Source organism: Ovis aries, chromosome 22 (assembly GCF_016772045.2).
Source record: "Ovis aries strain OAR_USU_Benz2616 breed Rambouillet chromosome 22, ARS-UI_Ramb_v3.0, whole genome shotgun sequence".
Classification (NCBI taxonomy): domain Eukaryota; kingdom Metazoa; phylum Chordata; class Mammalia; order Artiodactyla; family Bovidae; genus Ovis; species Ovis aries.
The window spans coordinates 46,360,616-46,382,958 of NC_056075.1; the positions used below are offsets into that span (position 1 = coordinate 46,360,616).

The 22,343-nt window shown below is 46.5% G+C and overlaps 1 protein-coding gene across 2 annotated transcripts in view; it reads left to right on the forward strand.

Annotated features, from left to right (window-relative positions):
* The window catches only part of DOCK1 (dedicator of cytokinesis 1), a 569,019-nt gene that overhangs the window by 498,990 nt on the left and 47,686 nt on the right, over window positions 1-22,343 (forward strand). For both annotated transcript variants that reach the window (XM_015103500.3, XM_042238527.1), the window contains exons 36-38: window positions 1,016-1,056; window positions 2,340-2,430; window positions 6,637-6,756. In XM_015103500.3, coding sequence (XP_014958986.2) covers window positions 1,016-1,056; window positions 2,340-2,430; window positions 6,637-6,756 — 252 coding nt within the window. The remainder of the gene's footprint in view (window positions 1-1,015; window positions 1,057-2,339; window positions 2,431-6,636; window positions 6,757-22,343) is intronic.

Below are 22,343 nucleotides of genomic sequence, written 5' to 3' on the forward strand. Positions count from 1 at the left end.
TTGTAACTCCATTCAACTTTAAGTAAGTTGACTTTCTCTTTGAGTACACATGATCTGTGGCTATTGTGTCCAGTCAAGTCACCCCACTGTGTTGCCTTCTTACGGCTCTTGGTGACTGAGGCCAGACCCAGCATGCTTTAAATCCTGTTGATGATGCTTATTCCCACATGAATTTTCTCCCACTTCTAATGAAATTACAGTGGTTAAGAATGGTTAAGAGTTCACATCTTTGGGTGATGCTTTGTTGTAACTGAAAGCAGGTAACTTTCAAATGGCAGAAGTAGATTTAAGCCATCATGGCTTTTTTATCTTTTAATTTTTAAAGACGTTTTGCCAGGCATTTTTTTTCTTTTTATTTTATTAAAATATAGTTGATGTACAGTGTTGTGTTAGCTTCAGATGTACAGCATAGATTCTTTCCCATTATAAGTTGTTATAAGATTTTGAGTACAGGTCCCTATGCTATACAATAGGCCTCATTGGTTATCTATTTAGATGTGGTGTAGACACACAATGGGCTACTACTCAGCCATAAAAAATGAAAATTTGCAACAACATGGATGGACCTAGAGATTATACTAAAGTAAATAAATCAGATTGAGAAAGATAAATATCATATGATTCCATTTATATGTGGAATCAGGGGAAAAAATGATAGAAATGAACTTATTTCCAAAACAGAAATAGATTCACAGACATAGAAAACAAACTTAAGGTTACCAAAGGGGAAACATAGTGGGAGAAGGATAAATGGGAATTTGAAATTAGCATATACATGCTACAGTATTTAAAGTACAGAAAACTTATTCATTAGAATTTCTTTCCCCAACCCCCCAAAAAAATGAAGAGCAATGTAAGTGGTTTCTGCATTTTATATGGATTTATGGTTCAGATCCAAAGAGTTGGGTCTGTTTGTCTTTAACACAAGTTGAAGAATTGTGAATTTTTAATGTGCACGTGATACCTTTTATAGAACTGGTTTCTTAAGATAGTGTTGTGGTTTGATTTCTTTCAGAATTTCTACAAAGAGATTGAAAGGGAAGAAATGTATATACGGTACGTGAGCATCAGACTTCTCTACACCCTTGACCTGTTGATGATAATTGCTGTCTGTCAAATCCATGCTAAAAGTATTTTATAATCATAGGAGTTTATCTTGTAGAAAATCGTGAAGGCTGGAGTTTGAATTTGGTGGAGATCCTGGAAGTATTGCCAAGCCTAGGGCAGTGTGTCCAGGCTGATGTAGAGATTTGGGGGTGAAGGGGGTCATACTTAGTCAGCTCAGAAGCAAATTATTGCAAAGGGTTTTTGTTCCTCTTGACTGACCCTTATAGCAAAAGGCACCACTACAGATTTTAGCATTTCACAGAAAGTCATATGATCAAATGAGAATCTAGTTTTAACTTCCATCAGAAATAGGACAATATTATACATTTTCAGTCTATTCTAACCTGGATACCAAATTCTCAATTTTGTATTTTCTGCTGGATTTTTCTGCTTCACTTGCCTTTTTCTCTAGGATGTTGGACTATGATTGATACCCTCTCCGTATTGGTCTCTTTTAGTGGCCGTGTCAAATTTTAGCAAGATTACCCCTTAGAAGACCAGAATAATTACATGATCCACACAGCATTAGTGTTTAATGATGGATTAGTTACATTCAACATGGTTTTCTTTCTCTCTTTTCTTTTTAAGTCTCTATTTATTTGTATAAAGAGTAAACAAAGGCATGATTTTCTAACTTTTGGTTTCTGAGACTTTTTAACTTTCTCCGTTAAAATCAATACATGTGAATATAATAAACTTTGGGGAAAACAATCAGTTTCTTTTATCCAAATGTAGGTTACTTTGTATTAAAAAGCCTCCTTTTTTTATGGCAGAAGAATTCTTTTGATCACATTCACTGTGATCACTGGAGCTCTTGATTCTTATGGATCTGTATTTTTATGGATTTTGTGTGTGTATTCAGACTCAATAGACATGTGAGAAATCGCAGTGAAACATTGTGTCAGCTCATTTCACATGTATGGAGAGAAGTCTGGAAAAGATGAGAAAGCATGAGAAAGCTTGAAGCACAATTGCGCCTTCTTGGGCCATCTTCAGTTTTGTCCTGAAAAGAGAATACTTAAATTTTAAAAAATATATCTATTGTGTATTACTCTGGTTGATTTTTCTTAATGCTTTGTGTACCAGAAGCTTCCAAGGCATCATGTATTGTGAACTTTGTAAAAAGAAAGCGTAGCGATGATTTACTGTTGAAGTAGAGTTTTGCTGTTGCAGTTCTCAACACAAATTATTTTGTGACGCTTTCAGAATATCCCTGTGTTTTATCATCTCAGGTATTTGTACAAGCTCTGTGACCTGCACAAGGAATGTGATAACTACACTGAAGCCGCCTATACCTTGCTCCTCCATGCAAAGCTTCTGAAGGTAGTAAAATTTACATATACTTTTATGATCCTGTTCTTATAAATTATAAGATCGTTTAATATTTGATTTTTCCCATGACAAATTTTTAGTAAACCTGTAACTTAAGAGTTTATGGATATTGACTCAATGTAGTGACATTAACAAAGAGAGTTAGAAAGTATTTTGATTATAGATTTGACTCCACTGAATGCAAATTTGACAAGATGTCAGAATGAGTTATCACCAAGCATCTTAAATACCGATCATTAGTCTGTCAGCTTGCAGTGAGTTAGGGACTCTCTTTTTCTTCGTTCCTATCAACAGGACCCAGTAATGCTGGAGAGCAACATCAATAAGAAGGAATTTCTGTGTTAGAACAGCTAGGAGGATGAGCCTACTGCTTGTAACCTTAGAAAACAGTGTAGGGACCAGATCTTGACTTCTCTTTCCCTGTGCTCCAAGGGCATCCATGGAGGTCTCCTGCTGGTCTATCAGTGCTTATGAGACCTCCTGCCTGACTCTCCTGGGGGTGTTGCTCCTGAGCTTGAGTCTGGCTTGACAGCTTTCAGTTCTCAGTGATCATTTTGTTATGTAGATAGCTGTGGACATTGGTGTGTGTGTGTGTGTGTGTGTTTTGCCATAATATATTCATGTTCTTCCCCATGTCCAGTTTCAGCCCAGTTAGTCTTACAGAGTGAACTCACAGTAAATAGCTGGGTGGAAGTTTGTATTGATGGATGGAAAGACAGAAGTATGGGTGGAGGGTTGGCTGTGTGGATGGGTGGATGTGTGGATGAATGGTGGGACAAGTGGGTGATGGATGGGTGTGTGGGTGGATGGCTCTCTGGGTGAGTAGTTGGATAAATGAGGAAATTTCTTTACAACTTCTAGTTTTATATTTTAAAACTTTAGCAAGTCACTAGATCATCTTTCCCATTATATTCTCATAAAAAATTGAAAAATTATAAACTAGATAAAGAGGAAGAGGTATGAGAATTAGAATTAAGTTGTATCTCCATGTAAAGACTGCTCATTCAAGAAATCCTGTGTCTAAACTCAAGCCAGTTCCCCCTCTTACCGTCTGAGCCACCAGACAAGCCTGAATGGAAGGAAACCAGGTGAGATTACGCTAAAGATGCGCAGTGTCTGTTGATGATGAGAGGAACAAGGCAGAGGCCACGTCAGGCAGCGAACCTCCAGCAAGAATCTCCCAGCCCCTGGTCCAGTCTTAAGCTCTCCAGTCACTTGCATGACGCGTATAAAAAGAAGCTGGATTACCTCCGCCTGAAAATGAGAGTCCGTTCCAAATCAAGTGCAGTAAGACTCGGTTCAGACTGAACCTCATCTCTAGTCATCCGTGGTAGCCCTTTGGTTTGCACCACATAAAACTCTGCCAAGGAACGTCATTTCTGAAGCTAGGAATTCCAGCTGGGTCACTGCACACCAGCTGTCCCACTTTGAATTCTAACGGCTTTCATTTGTTAGAAACCCAAATTTTAGTAACAAGGCCATTTTGAAACTACAGAAATATTTCTTTTACACCAGGGAAATTAAAACGGGGTTGACAAGCTGCTCGGGCACCCATGCTCTCTCTCATCGTACATAAACTTTTCTGTGGTGTGTGAATGTGTATGTGTGTGTAAAGTATCATTTATTTAATAATTACATTTATTCAGCACAGTCGGGTTTTTCACAAACGGTTCAAGGATGTTTCACAAACCAAATCAGTCGGCCCATTTCCATTATCTTTTTCACTGGGGTTTGGAATTTTCCAGTTAAATACACATAATTGCTCTCCATATCTTTTACATCATTACATTTTGCAATTTTTCCTAAATATGTTTTGATATTGCAGTAAATGTGAATTCATGCTGGTTAATCAGCACACTAAAGAACGTTACTAGTATCTTTATGAAAATTATTCACCATGATTGATATAGTCTTGTTCGTGAAGTAAAAATCCTCAAATAGGATCTTCTATTTTGGTTAAGGCTATTTAAAAAAAAAAAAAAAAGGCAGTAAAAACATCAGCCTTTAGCCTTTAGCAGTGAAGTTATTTCATCTTAATGTTTAAAGGGAAGGTGAAAAGCATATCTCCTTTTGGTGTTTAAAAATTTTTAGGTGATTTTAAACTCCAAGGAAGTTATATGACCTCTGAACTTTCTTAGTTCTCTTATTGTAGTTACAGTTCGGAATCACACACAATTCTACGGCTCAGAAAAGTCAAAATCTGGCCCCGTGGTCAAGATGCCACAGTCAGTTGAGTTTGGAACTCTAGGTTGTGGTTGGGCTACACACGTCTCGTTTGAAGGCGGAAAACATGCAGGAGCCTAAGGCTTCTCATACTTACTTGACAGCCCGGGACCTGGGGAGCCCTTCTGGCCCCGTGCCCTGCACCCTGTGCCTTGGAGCCCTGGGGTCCAGCCTGGGGCACTCCTGGGGTGCTCCAGAGCCCCTCTGCCTTCCGGAAGGTGGAGGGAGAATGTGCTGTGAGCACCAGCCTCTTAGGGAGCCCAGCGTGCTCCCCAGGCCTCTCCTCCCCACTTTTGCAGGCCTGTCCCTCGGACTTTTCCCCTGCCCCAGTGGTTCCTGTCCATTTGTCATGCCCCTTAAAATGTGGCCCCGTGGCTCGTCCCATTGCTCCATATGTGGCCTTACCAACCCTGAATCTGGTGCCCCCCACCTGGTGGGGTACTCTACCCCAACTGTGGTCCAGGCAGCCTGCAAGCTGCTGCTTTCTTGGCAGAATCCCCCCTGTCTTCTCATAAGACTGGGTCAGACGTCACCTCCTGAGTCCAACCGACGAGTAAGCCCATCCCGATTCTTTACTCCAGGAGGCCTCCCCAGACCTCTTGTCCTGCCTCCTGCCCTTAGAAAGTGAAAGTGAAAGCCACTCAGTTGTGTCTGACTCTTTGTGACCCCGTGGACTATACAGTCCATGGAATTCTGTAGGCCCGAATACTGGAGTGGTAGTCCTTCCCTTCTCCAGGGCATCTTCCCAACCCAGGGATCAAACTGGGGTTTCCTGCATTGCAGGCGGATTCTTTACCAACTGGGCTATCAGGGAAGCCCATAATGACTGTGACATGTTTCCTGCAGACTTACTCCTGGTGGTTCAGATAGTAAAGACTCTGCCTGCAGTGCAGGAGATGCCGGAGACACAGGTTCAGTCCCCGGGTCGGGAAGATCTCCTGGAGAAGGAAAGGCAACCCACTCCAGCATTCTTGCCTGGAGAATCCCATGGACAGAGGAGCCTGGCAGGCTACAGTCCATGGGGTCGCGCAGAGCTGGACATGACTGAGCTCCTAACACTTTCTTTTGCACTTCCATTGTGTACCACACTGCTGTAGTGTGTAATGGCACTCACCCTTGACCTGGTGCCTTGCACATTGTTGCTGTTTAGTTGCTCAGTTGTGCCTGACTCTTCCCTATGGACTATAGCTTGTCAGGCTCCTCTGTCCATGGTGGGATTCTCCAGGCAAGAATACTGCAATGGGTTGCCATTTCCTCCTCCAGGGGATCTTTCCAACCCAGGGATCAAACTTGTGTCCCCTGCGTTGGCAGGAGGATTTTTTACTGCTGAGCCACCCGGGAAGCCCATGCCTTGCACATAGTAGGTCCCCACTAAATGGTGACGTTTATTGAACTTTATATTCAGCGCCATGGATTTGTTGAGCATAAGTTCAGGAGTTTAGGTGTTAAATGACCTCACCTTCACCTCCGCTCCTCGCCGAGACCTCTATGTGTCCTTCCTTGGTACCCTAAGTCCTCCGTCACATCTGCAAACAGCAGCTGAGCCCCGAGTCGTTGGGATCCACGTGCCTTCTGCTGTTGATTAAAATACTGAGCAGCACAGGAGCCGGGCCAGCGCCCGGGGAAGCCCCTCTTGAGGCAGCCACGAATCACCCAGGGCCTCATTCATCTGGAAGTTTCCCAGGTTTCGTCAGCAAGCTGACAGTTCCAGAACCTGCTGGGTTTCTCTTCTGTGTGAACCTTGGCCAGTTCTGCCTTCCTCGAGTGTTTTCTCACCTTAAAGCCTCTACACGGAGGTTCTGGGTGCAATTCCAGGCCTGAAAGTCTGACGAGAGCTGCTCCAGCGGTGCCCGGAATCACGGCTGGAATGCTGCCCTGAATTCCAGGCTTCCTGTGCTTTCTGAGTCCAGGGGAGGGATAGGTTGCAACGGCCGGCCCTCCCAAAGCACCACTCACGCTTTGCTTTTGCCTCAGTGGTCGGAGGACGTGTGCGCGGCCCACCTCACCCAGCGGGACGGGTACCAGGCGACGACCCAGGGGCAGCTGAAGGAGCGGCTCTACCAGGAGACCATCCACTACTTCGACAAAGGCAAGGTAAAAAAAAGGAAAGAAAAATGCAGGTTTTCTGTTGTTTTCTTTTTTCTGTGCACCTTCCTGCCATGTTGTAAACACATTTTTTTTTAACACATGGTGTTTGTGGAACCAGAAATTTGTTGCAGATTGTGTATCTGAAAGCTTTGTGCATGGCCCTCCAGCTGGTGCTTCTAAGGAGAAATCCTACCAAAAAAACAATAATAATAATCACCCTTTTGTAGTTGCTCTGCTCAAAGACTGAGCCCAAGGATTTGGGGGAATTTGGGCTTCCCAGGGGGCACTACTGAGTAAAGAACCCAGGGCAAGTGGCAACTCACTTCTGTATTCTTGCCTGGTGAATCCCATGCACAGAGGAGCCTGGCGGGCTGATGATACACAGGGTCACAAAGAGTCGGCTGCGACTGAAGCCACTGAGCACATGCGCACTGGCTGTGTTACAGCTAATGCGTTCCTTTGACAGTTTGAGTTTTCTGTTGTCACTGAAACATTAGTCCCGTGTCAAGACCAATGCTGCTCTTGTTGATGGCCTCTCTGTTAATTGGCTCAAACAAAATTATTTAACCGTTGACCTCTACTAAAAGGAAACCTGCCGTCCTTTTAATCAGGCAGCAATAGATCTCATCACTGTAGTTCATGTAATTCAGATGACTAGTAACCATTTTTAAAAAGGTGGGAGGCTCCTTAGGTCTTCCTGGCACTTTCAGTGCAGGGAGTGCAGGTTCAAGCCCTGGTTGGGAAACTAAGATCCCTTGTGCTGCTGCCAATAAATAAATTAATTAATTAGCAGACACTTTAAGGGGGGAAAAAAGCTAGGGGTGGTGGGTGCCTTCAGTTCAGAAGTTTGGTTTGTTGGTTTTTTTTTTTTAAATTTTTTTTAATTGAAGGATAATTGCTTTACAGAATTTTATTGTTTTCTGTTTTCTGTCAAACCTCAACATGAATCAGCCATAGGTATACATATGTCCCCTCCCTTTTGAAGCTCCCTCCCATCTCCCACCCCATCCCACCCCTCTAGATTGATACAGAGCCCCTGTTTGAGTTTTCTGAGCCATACAGCAAATTCCTGTTGGCTATCTATTTTACACATGGTAATGTAAGTTTCCGTGTTACTCTCTCCATACAGCTCGCCCTCTCTTCCCGTCTTCCCATGCTCAGGTCTATTCTCTATGTCTGTTTCTGCATTGCTGCCCTGTAAATAAATTCTTCAGTACCATTTTTCTAGATTCCATATATATGCGTTAGAATACGATATTTATCTTTCTCTTTCTGACTCACTTCACTCTGTATAATGGATTCTAGGTTCATCCACCTCATCAGAACTGACTCAAATGCATTCCTTTTTATGGCAGAGTAATACCCCACTGTGCATATGTACCACAGCCTGTCTATCCATTCATCTGTCGATGGGCATCTAGGTTTCATCCATGTTCTAGCCATTGTAAATAGCGCTGCAGTGAACAGTAGGCTGCGGCTGCTGCTGCTGCTGCTGCTGCTAAGTCGCTTCAGTCCTGTCCGACTCTGTGCGACCCCATAGACGGCGGCCCACCAGGCTCCCCCGTCCCTGGGATTCTCCAGGCAAGAAGACTGGAGTGGGTTGCCATTTCCTTTTCCAGTGCATGAAAGTGAAAAGTGAAAGTGAAGTCACTCAGTTGTGTCCAACTCTTCGTGACCCCACGGCCTGCAGCCTACCAGGCTCCTCCGTCCATGGAGTTTTCCAGGCAAGAGTACTGGAGCGGGGTGCCATTGCCTTCTCCAGAACAATGGGATACACATGTCTTTTTTCAATTTTGGTTTCCTCAGGGTATAAAATCTTCCCCAACCCAACTTCTTAGTTGATTCTGTGCCATCAGGACTCTTAACTCATCTTAGTGGCTGAGTCATGTCCGATTCTTTGCGACCCCATGGACTGTAGCCCACCAGGCTCCTCCATCCATGGGATGTCCTAGGCAAGAATACTGGATGGATTGCCATTTCCTTTTCCAGGGGATCTTTCCAACCCAGGGATTGAACCCAGGTCTCCTGCATTGCAGACAGATTCTTTACCGTCTGAGCCACCAGAGAAACCCCTTTAACTCATCTTAGATCCCTGTTTTGTTTTTTTTTTAAACACTTTGAGACAAGTGAACAGGGAATTCCATGAAGGTACTTATATTCATTTCTTAGGACTGCAGTAACATAGTCCTGCCCGCTGGGCACCTTTAAACCTCAGGACACTATGCCCTCACTGTTCTGGAAGCTACAGAGGTGGGTGTTGGCAGGGCCGTGCTCTCCGAGAGAGGTCAGTGCCAGGGTGAATCTGCTCCCTGCCTCCCTATTGGTTTCTGATGATGCCGGCAGTCCTTGGCATCACTGGGTATCACTCCATTGCTGGCTCCTTATTCATGGGGAGTTTTCCCTCTGTGTGTCTCTGTATGTTCTTCTAAGAACATCAGTTTGGATTTAAGGCCTATGTGATCCAGTATGACTGCATCTTAATTTGATTACATCCAGAGACCCTTTTTCCACGTAAGGTCAGGTTCAAAGATCCCAGGGGTTGAGACATGCCCTTTGAGGGGACACAGTTCTAACCCCCGGCAGCACCTGTATCAGGGAAGGATGACAGCTGCTCTGTCTGTGGCTGTCAACATAAACCAAACCCTTTTAAAACGATCACATGTATTTCACTTGTTCCCCTCTGCCCTTGATACGGGATGCAAATCAAAACATTCAGAATAGCATGGGGATTGACCAGAGGCCACTTGGAAACGGTCAGGGAATTATACTTGGTCCTGTAGAGGAGCAGAATATATTTCCTCATAGAAATGAGATGGTTTCACAGTTAAAGCCAATTATTAAGATTTTATTAGCTTAGCCAGAGAAATTCAGCTTTTCAACAAACTGCTAAGAAAGTGTGGATCCATTCATTTCCCCAGTGGCTTTCTGGCTTATAGTGTCCTAGAGAAGGAGGGTGGTCAGGTGCTATGGAGCAGGCAGAACAGGAGGCGGGACCCTGCAGAGGCCTAGGAAGCCTGAGGGCCAGAGGCCACTGGGGTTGAAGGGAGGTGCGACTCTGCTGATGGTCCCTCGGAGCTCTCACGTTCTCTGCCAGCACTGATGTCTCCGATCACATCTCGGCTCTCCTCCTCCCCTCACTCTGCATCTTCCAGCCGCACCCCCACTTCTGGGGCCTCAGCCATTGCAGCCTTTCCTGCCTCTGTCCAGCAGGCCTCTGCTGCCCCTGCCTTTGGTCATCTCATCCCATCTCCGCTTAATGTCACCTCTGCTCCAACACCCATCATGCCCCCTTCTGTTCGTGTACAGCACTCACCACGATTTGCAGTAATAGATAGGATACCAGCCAATCCTAAGGGAAATCAACCCTGAATATTCATTAGAAGGACTGTGGCTGAAGCTGAAGCTCCGGTACTTTGGCCACCTGATGTGAAGAGCCAACTCATTGGAAAAGACTCTGATGCTGGGGAAGACTGAAGGCAGGAGAAGAAGAGGGTGACAGAGGATGAGATTATTGGATGGCATCACTGACTTAGTGGACATGAATCTGAGCAAACTACGAGACAGTGAATAACAGGGAAGCCTGGCATACTACAGCTCCTGGGGTCATGAAGAGTCTGATAGGACCTCGCAGCTGAACAACAATAATTTGCACATAGATTTCTTTAGCGAGTCTCCCAATAGATTGTGAGCTCTATGAAGACCAAGACCACACCTATTAATCCTGCACATTAATCTAACTCTGAGATGGAGCTAGGCACGTAATGCAGGGGGCATTTGTTAGACGGACAGAGAAATCAATGAGAGAATGAATGAACCAACAAATGAGTAAGTACTCAGCGTTTAAGGATGGTTTCTGGCAGGTACGGGACGGCCATGGATGGTGAGACAGTCGGCCTTCAGTAAATAATACATGGAGGAGCCAAGTGAGTTTGCTTTTGTTTTAAGCCAGTGTAGCCTCATATTGGGGGCTTTTCTGGGAGCTCAACTGGTAAAGAATCCACCTGCAATACAGGAGACCCTGGTTTGATTCCTGGGTCGGGAAGATCCCCTGGAGGAGGGCACGGCAACCCACTCCAGTATTCTTGCCTGGAGAATCCCCATGGAAAGAGGAGCCTGGCGGGCTACAGTCCATGGGCTCATAAAGAGTTGGACACGACTGAGGGACTAAGCACAGCACAGCCCAGCTTCACGTGGAGGAAAAAATGAGCACGTTTGGTTGAGAACAGTGGCTCTGAACCCAGACCCTCAGGAGACCTTTCAGGCTGACACTCCCTGGGGGAGCGGGGTGGGAATGGATGAGACTGACATCATCAAGTGGGTCAAGGTCAGGGACACTGCTGGACACCCTGGAAGGCAGGTAGCTCCCTGGGCGCAGAAGCATCCAGCCCAGAATGTCTGTAGTACCCAGGCTGAGAAATCCTGGTTTTGGAAAAAGCCATTTCAAGTGATAAAGCATTCTCGGCCCAAAGACGGGGGCTGAAGGAATGTCCTCACACGCTCCTGTGTTTTGGAGGAGACAGAAAGATGGTTCTGGAAAAGTGAGTGTTTGGCTCACCTGGAGTCTGGAAGGTTAACTTGATTCAACTTGTTCATCAAAGTTTAGGAGAATTGTCTTCATGGCAGCTGTTAGGGTTGTGTTGGCCAAAGAGATTGGAAAGTCACTTTTGAATACCCATAACTTCTCCGGGAGAATATTTTTTTTTAAATGTTCACTCATCCATGAGCTAACATGAGGGAGAATGCAGGTGAGGGAGAAGATTTCATCTAACAAAATCTGAAGTACCTGAATGATGAGCTCCGAAGCAAAGAAAATAAAATCAATTTAGCATCAACAAGCATTCAGTTTCCTGGGAACAAAAGAACAGGAGGAAGTAGTAATCATCCATCTTCTCTATCAGTTGGGATGGGCTAGAATCGGCTGGGGTCTCAACCTCTTGATGCTACACAGCCCAGGTGGTTCACTCATCCTGCCTGCCTGTCCTCGCTTCTGGGGACCCAGGTGAGAGCAGCCTCAAAGGGACAGTGAGTTCCTGCCTGGCCCCTACACGCTTAGCTCAGAAGAGGCCCGCGTGCTGTGCTCTTGTGTCTCTTGTTTCCTGCTTATTCGGCTGTGCCAGGCCTCAGCTGCAGCGCGTGGGGTCTCGAGTTGCAGCATGTGAACTCAGTTGCACTGGGTGGGATCTACTCCCCTGAACAGGGATCCAGCCTGGGCCCCCTGGATTGGGAGCACAGAGTCTTGGCCACTGGGCCATGTAGCAGCACCTGCATGTGCCAGGTAAAGCGGGTAGACCACCTGTACATTTAATCAGACAGGTGAGCCGGGGTTCTAACCAAGGGCTCTCAAGGGACAGGGAAATATCCTAAGTATATGTATGTTCTGAAAAAGGCAGCATTCACTCTAATCCCTCAATTGCACACTTCCCACAACTGGACATGTGAAAACAGAGCAATCTCCAGAACTTGGCAATGGGCCTTGAGCCCAGTTCCTCCATAATGGAGTTTCTTTCTTGGGTTAAGGAGGGGTTGGGAACGACATGTTGCAGCCAGGCAGTGCGAGAAAAAGAGCACCAGAGAACCAGTGGCCGCGATGCCCGAAATCCCGGCAGGCAAGAAGTCTGGGCAGCGGGAGGTCGCAGTAGAAGATAAAGTTCAGCATTTCGTGCCAGACACATTCGTTTAAGAAATAAGAGCAAGACATGGTCTTATTATACCTGCCAGGTGTGGGTATATATGGTGATTTGAGAAATAACACTCTCCTTGACTTTTCTGGAATAAGACAGTGGCTGAGGTCATTGATAAAGATGAAGAACTTGACATCGGGAAGGACTGGATGCCCACATTTCTGTCCTGCACATCCAGACTGAAATTCTTTTTTTTTAAACATTTTTATTGAAATACAGATAATTTGCAATGTTGAGTTAGTTTCAGGTGTACAGAAAAGTGATTCAGTTACACGCACACATATATTCTTTTTTAGATTATTTTACATTTTAGGCTGTTACAAGATACTTTAGGCTATTACAAAATACCTGTGCTGTACAGTAGGTCTTTGTTGGTTATCTATTAGATATAAAATAGTGTGTATGTCAGTCCCAAACTCCTAATTTATCTGTTCTCAACCCCCTCCATCCCCTTTGGTAAACATGTTTGTTTTCTATGTCTGCAAGTCTGTTTCTGTTTTGTAAGTAAGTTCATTTGTAACATATTTTAGATCCCACTATATAAGTGATATCATATGCCATTTGTCTTTATCTGACTTCATTTAGTATGATCATCTCTGGGCCCATCCATGTTGCTGCAGAGGTAGTTATTTCATCCCTTTTTATGGCTGAGCACTATTCCATTGGGTTTACATACCACATCTTCCTTATCCATTTATCTGCCGATTCTTGGGGGAAAAATATCTCAAAATGGGTGACAGGTGGCAAGTGATTCAACCCACAGAAACTGGAAGGTAGGGACCCTCCTGGCCGAGGAGCCCCAGGGAGCCAGCTCTCCTACGATGGGGGACCATGACCTGAGCTGTCAGCTATGAGAGTCACGGGCCCCAGGCAGCCATTAACACTTTAAATATACAACGTGCACTGGATCCTAAGGCTCAGCATGAGAAAAGGATCCTGTTACGAGCTGAATTGTGTCCCCTGGAAATTCATGTGTGGGAGCCCTGACCTTCCTGCCTCAGAATATGACTGTGTTGGAGATGGGTTCTGATCCAGGATGGCTGATCTTATAGAAGAGGGGACCTGGACACAGACACACTGAACAAGGACTCTGTGAGGATATGGCTGAGGATTTGCCTTACAAGCTGAGGAGAGAGGCCTCAGAGGAAACCACCCTTCTGACAACTTGATTTTGGTTTCTAGGCTCCAGAACAGGAAGGAAATAATGTGTTTAAGGCACCCGATCTTTATTGTGTATGTGTATGTGTGTGTATATGAGTGTGTGCTAAGTCGTATCCTACTCTTTGCTGCAAATCTATGGACTGTAGCCCACCAGGCTCTTCTGTCCATGGAATTCTCCAGGCAGGAATACTGGAGTGGGTTGCCATCCCTCTCTGTAGGGGATCTTTCCGACCCAGGGATTGAATCCACATCTCTGACATCTCCTGCGTTGGTAGGCGGGTTCTTTACCACACATGCCACCTGAGTACTTTGTTACAGCAGCCTGTCAAATATCTCATGAATTTTGTGGTTTTGATTACCTGTTGAAATGGCAATAGTCCAGATATAGTGAATATTACTAAAATGAAGGCCACTTTTTAAAATGTGGCTACTAGAAAATCTTAAAATTGCATGTGTGTCTTGGCTGATGTTCCGTTGGATGGTGCTGCTCTGAGCCAGACTTTGCTATCGTTGAGGATGGTTTCTGCTAGTGCTTTCATCCACGGACTGTTGGGAAATTAATGCTTGCCTGCCCTTCCGTTTGGGGTCCTCACTGGCAGTGGCATTGCTTACATGCCTGTTGGGATATATTCCTTACCCTAAATGAATATTTGAAAAACTGAAATAAATCTAAAAGAAATAGACTCTGACTTCACTGCTCGTTCAAGACCCACATTTGAATTTTCTCCTGCATTATATTGAAATCACAAGAATTTCTTTGGTTTGATTTTACACCTGTTTTATATTAGGGGAAAAAATTCTGGTTTAAAACCATATATTCAGCTCAGTGGTTAAAGAACTCACCTGCCAATTCAGGAGACCTAGGTTCAATCCCTGGGACAGGAAGATCCCTTGGAGTAGGAAATGGCAACCCACTCCAGTATTTCTGCATGGAAAATCCCATGGACAGAGGAGCCTGGCAGGCTATAGTCCATGGGGTTGCAAAAAAGTTGGACATGACTTAGCAGCTGCACAACAACAATAATTCGGGTGAGAGGCCTTCATACTACAGTTGAACTTGAAGCCTAGAAATGGCTGGGCATGCAATTGTAAAATAAATGGTATCTGAACCTGGCAAAGGTGTGACTGGGGTATCTCTCCATTGATACAGGCTGTCCCCTTGGGTGATTAAGGAAGCCTTCTCTCTATCCTTAATAGGTGGGAACCTTACTCATCCAAGAGCTCATTTTCAGTGAGTGTTTTAAGTGTGTGCAGCTTTCTAGGGGAAGTAAGAACTTACAGAATCCAGTGCAGATTTGTGTCCTGGGAACTGTGCTCACAGGCCCTTAAAGGAGCCGGTGTCCATCAGATCTCTCATACATCAGATACTGGCATCTGCGGGGATAGCCCAGGGCACCAGCATGGGACTGGGGTCGGATTATATTCAAAGTCTCTCCACCTCTGTGCTCAGAAAGCAGCAACGCTGAATGGATTTTCTGCTCCATTATATTGGACACTCCAGCTTTTGAATTAGGCTCTGTTATCTTTCTGTATTTCTTCTGCCCAAAAAAATCACTCTTTTATTTTTGCTTTTTCACTGTTTAAAAGTTTTGAATGTCTTTCAGCCCAGCTCTTGGTCTTTTCATCTTTTTCTTTCTCTCCAAAAATAAAAAAAAAGAAAGAAATGTCATTTCCATCTGTTTTCCGTTTCACTCTTCTGCCTTATTCCTTCCTGGACTAATAATTAGCCCCCACTCCTTTCTGTTCTCCTTTCACCACCCGTTTGAGCCCCTCCGGAAAGCCCGCCGCCAGGTCTTATCACGGCAGTCAAGCGTTCTGTTCCGAAGATGCTCTGAGTTGTCTGTCTTATTGTGTTTGGTTGAGGCCTAGTAATTTTCAATAAAGCTCTTAATCCAAGTACTTCACTGAAAATTACCAGGCTTCTCTATGGAGGGCGCGTTGAAAATAGAAGCCCTGCTCTCAGGGAAATGGAGTCGGAGTGAGGGAGGCGGTGAACCTGATGTTCACCGCCTCAAAAACCAGAAGCCAGCCTGGCATTGGCAAAGGGGCTCATGGCTGACGGCCCACGTGGTGTCTGAAGCTCTGGGACTATTTTCGACTGGAGCTCTGTCTTCTCTTCCCTTAAAATAACCTCGCCTCGACGAAGTTTGCACTTTGCCTTGTGCCCAAGTCAAAAAAAAAAAAGGAGGCATCCTACATCATCCCGTGAGCTAAAAATAGGGGTTTGGAAGCAAGTTTCCACTTTTAGTGAAATGGCTGGGGTGCTTTTCTGAGTATTGGGGCTGACATTTTCTCACCCTCTGAGTTTCCTTCTTGAAAGCACAGTTGTCAGTCAAAGGAATTACAGGTACGAGCATCCCATCACCCTCTTTCTTGGTATAGTCGCAGCATTTCCAGAATTTTTGAAAATCCTGATATTTGCCAGAATGTGTTCAATTAGCAAGAATCTGGCTGGAGTGAGCATAGAGATTGTGTGTGGATTATGACTGGGCTCCCAGAAAAGAACTATTTGTGATCAGCGCAGAAAAAATCGAGGTTTGGAGTTGGTATCAACCCTGCCCCCACCATCTCCCCACCCTGCATGACCCCTCACTTGTGTTTCTGCAACCCAGTCTCTGGGGTGCCAGGTGCCACCTGCCTGCATGAATTACAGGGGGTAGGGGAAGTCTAGAACCAGGGCTAATGGGTGAGCAGGCAAAGAGCAAAGCCTGCCCCCTGACTGTTGCGTTGGCGGGTTCAGAGTCTGCCGACCTAACAGGTATGGGAATGATTCCCCCTCCTGAGGAGGAAGGGCAGACTTCATCAGAAGGTGACTTGTAAACTGTGTCTTGGGCTTCCCTGGTGGCCCAGGGGTAAATAATCCACCTGCAATGCCAGAGCCACAGGAGACGCAGGCTCGATCCCTGGGTTGGGAAGACCTCCTGGAGGAGGGTATGATAACTCACTCCAGTATTCTTGCCTGGAGAACCCCATGGACAGAGGAGCCCAGCAGTTGGACATGACTGAAGCTACTTAGCACACAGCACAAGCTGGGTCTTGAAGAAAGAGATGAAGCTTGCAAGGTGATAGCTGGGAGGAGCTGGGATTCTGAAGTGTGGGGGATGGGCAGGGATTCCAAAGAGTGGGAACCATTTTGATCAAGGCCAGGGCTTCCGAAGCCAGTCTGTCTATCAAGGGGGTGAGGAGGGGGTCCTGGGAGACACAGATGCAGAGAACTTGGGAGCCAGTCTGTCCACGGCCTTACATGTCTCCTAAAGATTTGACTTGCTCCACAGTCACAAAGGGGGCTTCCGAGGTGGCACTAGTGGTAAGAACCTGCCTGCCAGTGCAGGAGACATAAGAGACACAGGTTCAATCACTGGGCTGGGAAGATCCGCGGGAGGAGGGCATGGCAACCACTCCAGTTTTCTTGCCTGGAGAATTCCACGGACAGAGGAGCATGGCAGGCTATATAGTCCATAGGGTCGCAGAGAGCTGGACGTGACTGAAGCGACTGAGCATGCTCACACATAGACCCAAGGAGCCAGTGAGATTTTATGAACATAAGAAGGTTGCCTTTACTGTCCTCCTCTCGGGGAGTGATTTGGGCTCACGGTGGCAGAAGCCCGGTGGGTGGGGGGCTGGGGCAAGGGTCCAGGCCCGGGATGTGGGGGCAGTGGGGACTAGGAGAGGCAGGGGACAGCTCCAGAGGCTTGAAGTGAGCTGATTGCACAGAGTCTCTCATGTGGGGTCAGTGTCAGGTGTGTGCACGCCCGGGGGAGCTGGGTCCCCAGCGCAGCTCAGAGGCCCGAGCACAAGCCTCCCATGGCTGCAGAGCTGACAGGAGAGCGACTTCCAGTCAGTCCGGGGAGGTTTGACTCCCTTCCAGGCAGCTCCGGCAGCTCTGAGTGTTTCAGCCCCTCTCCTGCACGTGGGAATTCTTGGTCAGTCATTGATTTTCTAGCTGGCGGTCCCCAGGCTTTGTGGGACATCTCTGGCCTCACTCGGCCGGTCGCACTCTCGGCCGTGGGTCTGTATCAGTCCCTCTGGTCCAGGGACGTCTGTCTGTGCTTCCGTCCAAGGCTGCTCCCACCCCCTAGGCCCCGGACCTCCGGGCCCATCTGTCTTCTTCCCACTGGCCGCACTGTCTTCCTCTCTACTGGCTAATACATACTTGCCTGCTAAGTTGCTTCAGTTGTGTCTGACTCTTTGCAACTCTGGACGGTAGCCCACCGGAGTCCTCCACCCGTGAGATTCTCCAGGCAAGAATACTGGAGTGGCTTGCCATGCCCTCCTCCAGGGGATCTTCCTGACCCAGGGATCAAGCCCACGTCTCCTGCATGGGCAGGCAGGTTCTTTACCACTAGCGCCACCTGGGAAGCGCACATACTCGCCTGCAACCATGCTGTTATTTCCCCCATCTTTTAAAAAAGTTATCTTTCATTCTAACTCCCCTCTCCAGCTACTGCCTGTTTCTTTTATTCCTCAAATCCTCCTCCAAGAACTGTGTGTACCCCTCCTTATGCTCTCTGAACCCACCCCATCACAGGTGCCCAGTAATTTCTGCAGAGTGAGGGGTGAGTGGCAGAGTGGGTCCATTCTCCTTCTGATCAAACTACCAAGCAAAACGCAGCTGCCTCTTTCAGTGCCTGGTTTAGGCTTTCTAAGGGCTTGCAGAACTGCAAAGGTCCTTTATTAAAGAAAAAGGCAAAAAATCTCTTTGTTTTGTTTTGTTTTTAAATGTTCGTTTCCTATTTTCCTCCCAGGGCATTAAAACTGAGCATATCATTTTCCATTTAGACTGATAAAGACTTGCTGTGGGGCAAAGAGGAACATGCTTTTGAGGGGCAGTAATTCCTGGGTACGTGACAGTCCCAGAAGGCAGGATTCATCTTCGAGTCAGTGTGAGAAGCCTCCCATCAAGGCTTCTTAAGTCTGGCCTGAGTCCCAGATCCCGCTGTGTTTTCTGTCCTACTGGAGGGCAGGCAGCCCAGCCACCTTTCTCAGGCGGCTGGTGCGGTGATGTGTGTGCTCTCAGAGAGGGTGGTGTCATTTAGTAAAACCAGGCAACTTTGGAGTAGACCTCAGTGAAGAGGCTCCATGCTGGACCTCAGAAACATCTTCAGAAAGTGTCCAGCCTTTGCTCAGATCAGGGGAAACCAAGGGAGACCAGCAGGAAGACCCAGGATGGGGCATGGCTCAGGGAGAGAAGGAGAGGCTTAGAGAGCGGGGAGGAGCCCACAAGGGGTCTCCATTCTGTAAAGGACAGGACTTGCTGGACCCTCTCCCTGCTGGACCACACCCCTCGGAGTCGCCATGGAGACACATCTTTCCAGAGGACTCCAGCCCCTCATCCTCGGGGGACTGGGAAGAGATGCTCACTCACATCACTCCTGCAGTGAAGCCCTCACTAACCAGGATGGAAGGCTACTTCTGTGCCACCCTGGCCCCCTCGCTGCTGATGACCCTAAACCAGTTCTCTGGAATCTTCAACAGTGTTGAATCTACATCTCTTTACATGTCAGAGACCTGTGCAGGACCCTGGAAAATTAGAAGGTGCTAGAATATGACTCATTTCCCAACAAGCATCCAGAAAACCAGGTGAGTTTTAGAGTGACTGAAATCCAAGCATCCCATGAAACATCTTGACTGCCGATTGGCTCACAGCTAGTTAGTGATTTCGCTCAGAGCTGCCCATCAGTATCCTGGTGGGTCGTGGCTGGGCTGCGTTTTCCTTAAAGGGGCTGTTGTCCAGGCTGCCCTCTCACCTTGCACCTGCTGCTACTCCCTGACCCAGTGAGATCAGTGTTGTCCCCCCACCTAACTGGTCGCTCATCAACCTCACAGTTTTGTCTAAGAAAGCAACTGCCAATATGCTCTCTGTGGCCACTTCTAATGAAGAAGTTTCACCAGGGGGAAAAAGGATTTTCTGTTCATGAAACTTGCAGAGGTTCTGAAATAAAAGGCGATCATCTCAAGAGAATATAGCCGAAGATCATCTGATGAAAACGGAGAGTGGGAAGGGTGTGCTCCACATTGAAAGGCCAAGGATGCTATGAAACGGATTCTGGACTTCAAATCAGAATACGAAGTTGAGCATTGATAGGGTGCTCTTTTCATTTGTGCCCATGGTGACCCCCATCGGCCTATGGCATGTCTAAGAACAGGGCCCAGGCAGGATGTTCAATCACACAGGTTAAAGCGACTGTTCTACCAAGATAATCTAAATCTCTGTTATATGGAATCTGTTTTCTCTCCGGCACAGAAATATTTTCCAAGGTATTCACATGGGAAATATGAGTGACCCACGCTCTGTAGAGCCCTAGCCAAGTGAAAGTAGAAGCAGATCTCCTTAACGCAGGAGCCTTTAAAACATGCAGGGGTGGGGAGAGGAATATATGTTTATAGAAAATCTGACAAAGAGCACAACCGTGTGACCCCTGAGTGAGTTGGATATTTACTCAAGATGTGTCTGTGCCGCGTGGCTCAGATGGGAAAGAATCCGTCTGCAATGCAGGAGGTGTGGGTTTGACCCCTGGGTTGGGAAGATATCCTGGAGAAGGTAAGGCAACCCACTCCAGGACTCTTGCCTGGAAAATTCCATGGACAGAGGAGCGTGGCGGGCTACAGTCCATGGGGTCGCGAAGAGCCAGACGTGACTGAGCAACGTTCTCTTTTTCCACTTGTATTTCTGTAAAAAAACAATTACTTTTGCTAGGTATCTAAAGCAGCTCCTCTGTCTAGAAACAGATTAAGTAGTGAATTAGAAGCCCTAAGATTATAGGCAGCTAAGGGAGTGGTGTATTCGCCACTGAGTGAGAACTGCAACTAGAGGTAATGATTTCTTTGAAATGGAAATGTACTGAGGGAGGAATTGGTCACTGGAGCTTAAAAGAAACATAAAAAGTGGAGAAGCTCCCTCTTCTGAGAGATGGAGGCTGGGACTCTGGCAAAGGACCTGAGCGCGCTGGAGCAGCAGCTGGAGACATTCAGAGAGTGCAGACGTCCGGAGGGTGAGAGCTTCGGCAGGATGGAGGAGCCAGGAGGGGCTTCTGGGGAGAGGGGCATGTGGTCCTCCAAAGAGCATCTCAGCCACTTTCTCTCTCTCCTAGCTGCTGGTCCTATCTCTGAAATCTTCCTCTCCTCTGAGCTTATCTTTATGATGTCTTTCAAAGTATTAAAATACAATTTTGGAATAGCTTTTTTTCTCATCAAAAATAGCAGATGGTGTCTTTAAGCAGCAGCTGTGTAAAGAGTATTTTAAGTCTATTGGGTGATTCAGTAATAAGTAAGGCCCTCGACCGGGTGGTTCTGCTAAGAAAAGGCAAAGACTGGCAGGCAGGTGAGGATTCAGCACCAAGGGTATGCCAGGTGTGGGACCAGCTCCCTGTGTTCCGAGTGAGAGCCTGGAGTTAGGGACTAGCTTAGCATGCTTGAAAACCTATTTCAGGAGGAGGGGGTGGAGGGCAGCTGGAAGGGCTGGCAGATGGTCATTGTTATGGGCTGAATGCTTGCATTCCTGCAAAAGTCATATGTTGAACAACCCTGACCCCCCACCTCATGTGATGGTGTTTGGAGATCGGGCTCTGGGGGGTTCATTGTGTTTAGATTGGGTCATAATGAGGGTGGGACCCCCATGATGGGATTAGTACCCTTTTGAGGAGAGGAAGGAGATCTCGCTTAAGGCCATACAAGCATGCAGTGGAAAGGTGACTGTCTGTGAGCCAGGAGAACCCTCACCAAGACCTGAATCTGCCTGCACCTTGAGCTTGAACTTCCCAGCCTCCAGAATTGTGAGAGGGAAGTGTCTGTTTTGTGGGATTTTTTTTACAGCAGCTCCAACTAAGACGGTCATCAAGAGCAGGAACTTTGGAAAATGATGAGTCTACCCCACTGTCTTCCCTTGAGCAGGTAGCTTGCCTGTCTGACCCCAGGCTTCCTTATCTGCAAAACAAGTGTAATAATAACACCCACCTGACGTGACACTTTAATGAGACGATGCAGATGGTGTCTTGCTGGACAGAGAGTAAGCTGGAAATCACTTGCCTTCATGACTGGTGCTACTAACTTATGGGGATACTTCCAGTGGAGAAGTGGGCAGTTCATCTCTGGGGACCCAGTATGTGAGGTGGTCTGACACTTTGCTAATTCTAAGTCTGTAGTTGTCACTTTTGATACTCAAAGGTTTGAAAGAGGGGAACCCTGGGTCCTTGTGATAGTACAGAGAAGTGTGGGTGGCATCCAGGAAGGCTTCCTGGAGGAGACAGTCCCTCCAAGTTTTCCATGTTCTCAAGCAGACCACTGTATTTTATTTCCTTTCCCTACCCAAATAAGGGAAATTCAGGCCTAACTCATGTGTCAATAAATTAGTTCACATGTGTCAAAAGTTTACCAGCATTTTAATAAATGTTACCTGATTAGGAAACCCACTTTTAAACTATTATCATTCAAAATTCTCCCATTCAAAACGATGGCAGGGTTTACATTCTCATGGTTCAGTTCAGTTCAGTTGCTCAGTTATGTCCAACTCTTTGCGACTCCATGGACGGCAGCACGCCAGGCCTCCCTGTCTGTCACCAATTCCTGGAGTTTACTCCAACTCACGTCCATCGAGTCAGTGATGCCATCCAACCATCTCATCCTCTGTCGTCCCCTTCTCCTCCCACCTTCAATCTTTCCCAGCATCAGGGTCTTTGCAAATGGGTCAGTTCGTCTCATCAGGTGGCCAAAGTATTGGAGTTTCAGCATCAACATCAGTCCTTCCAATGAATA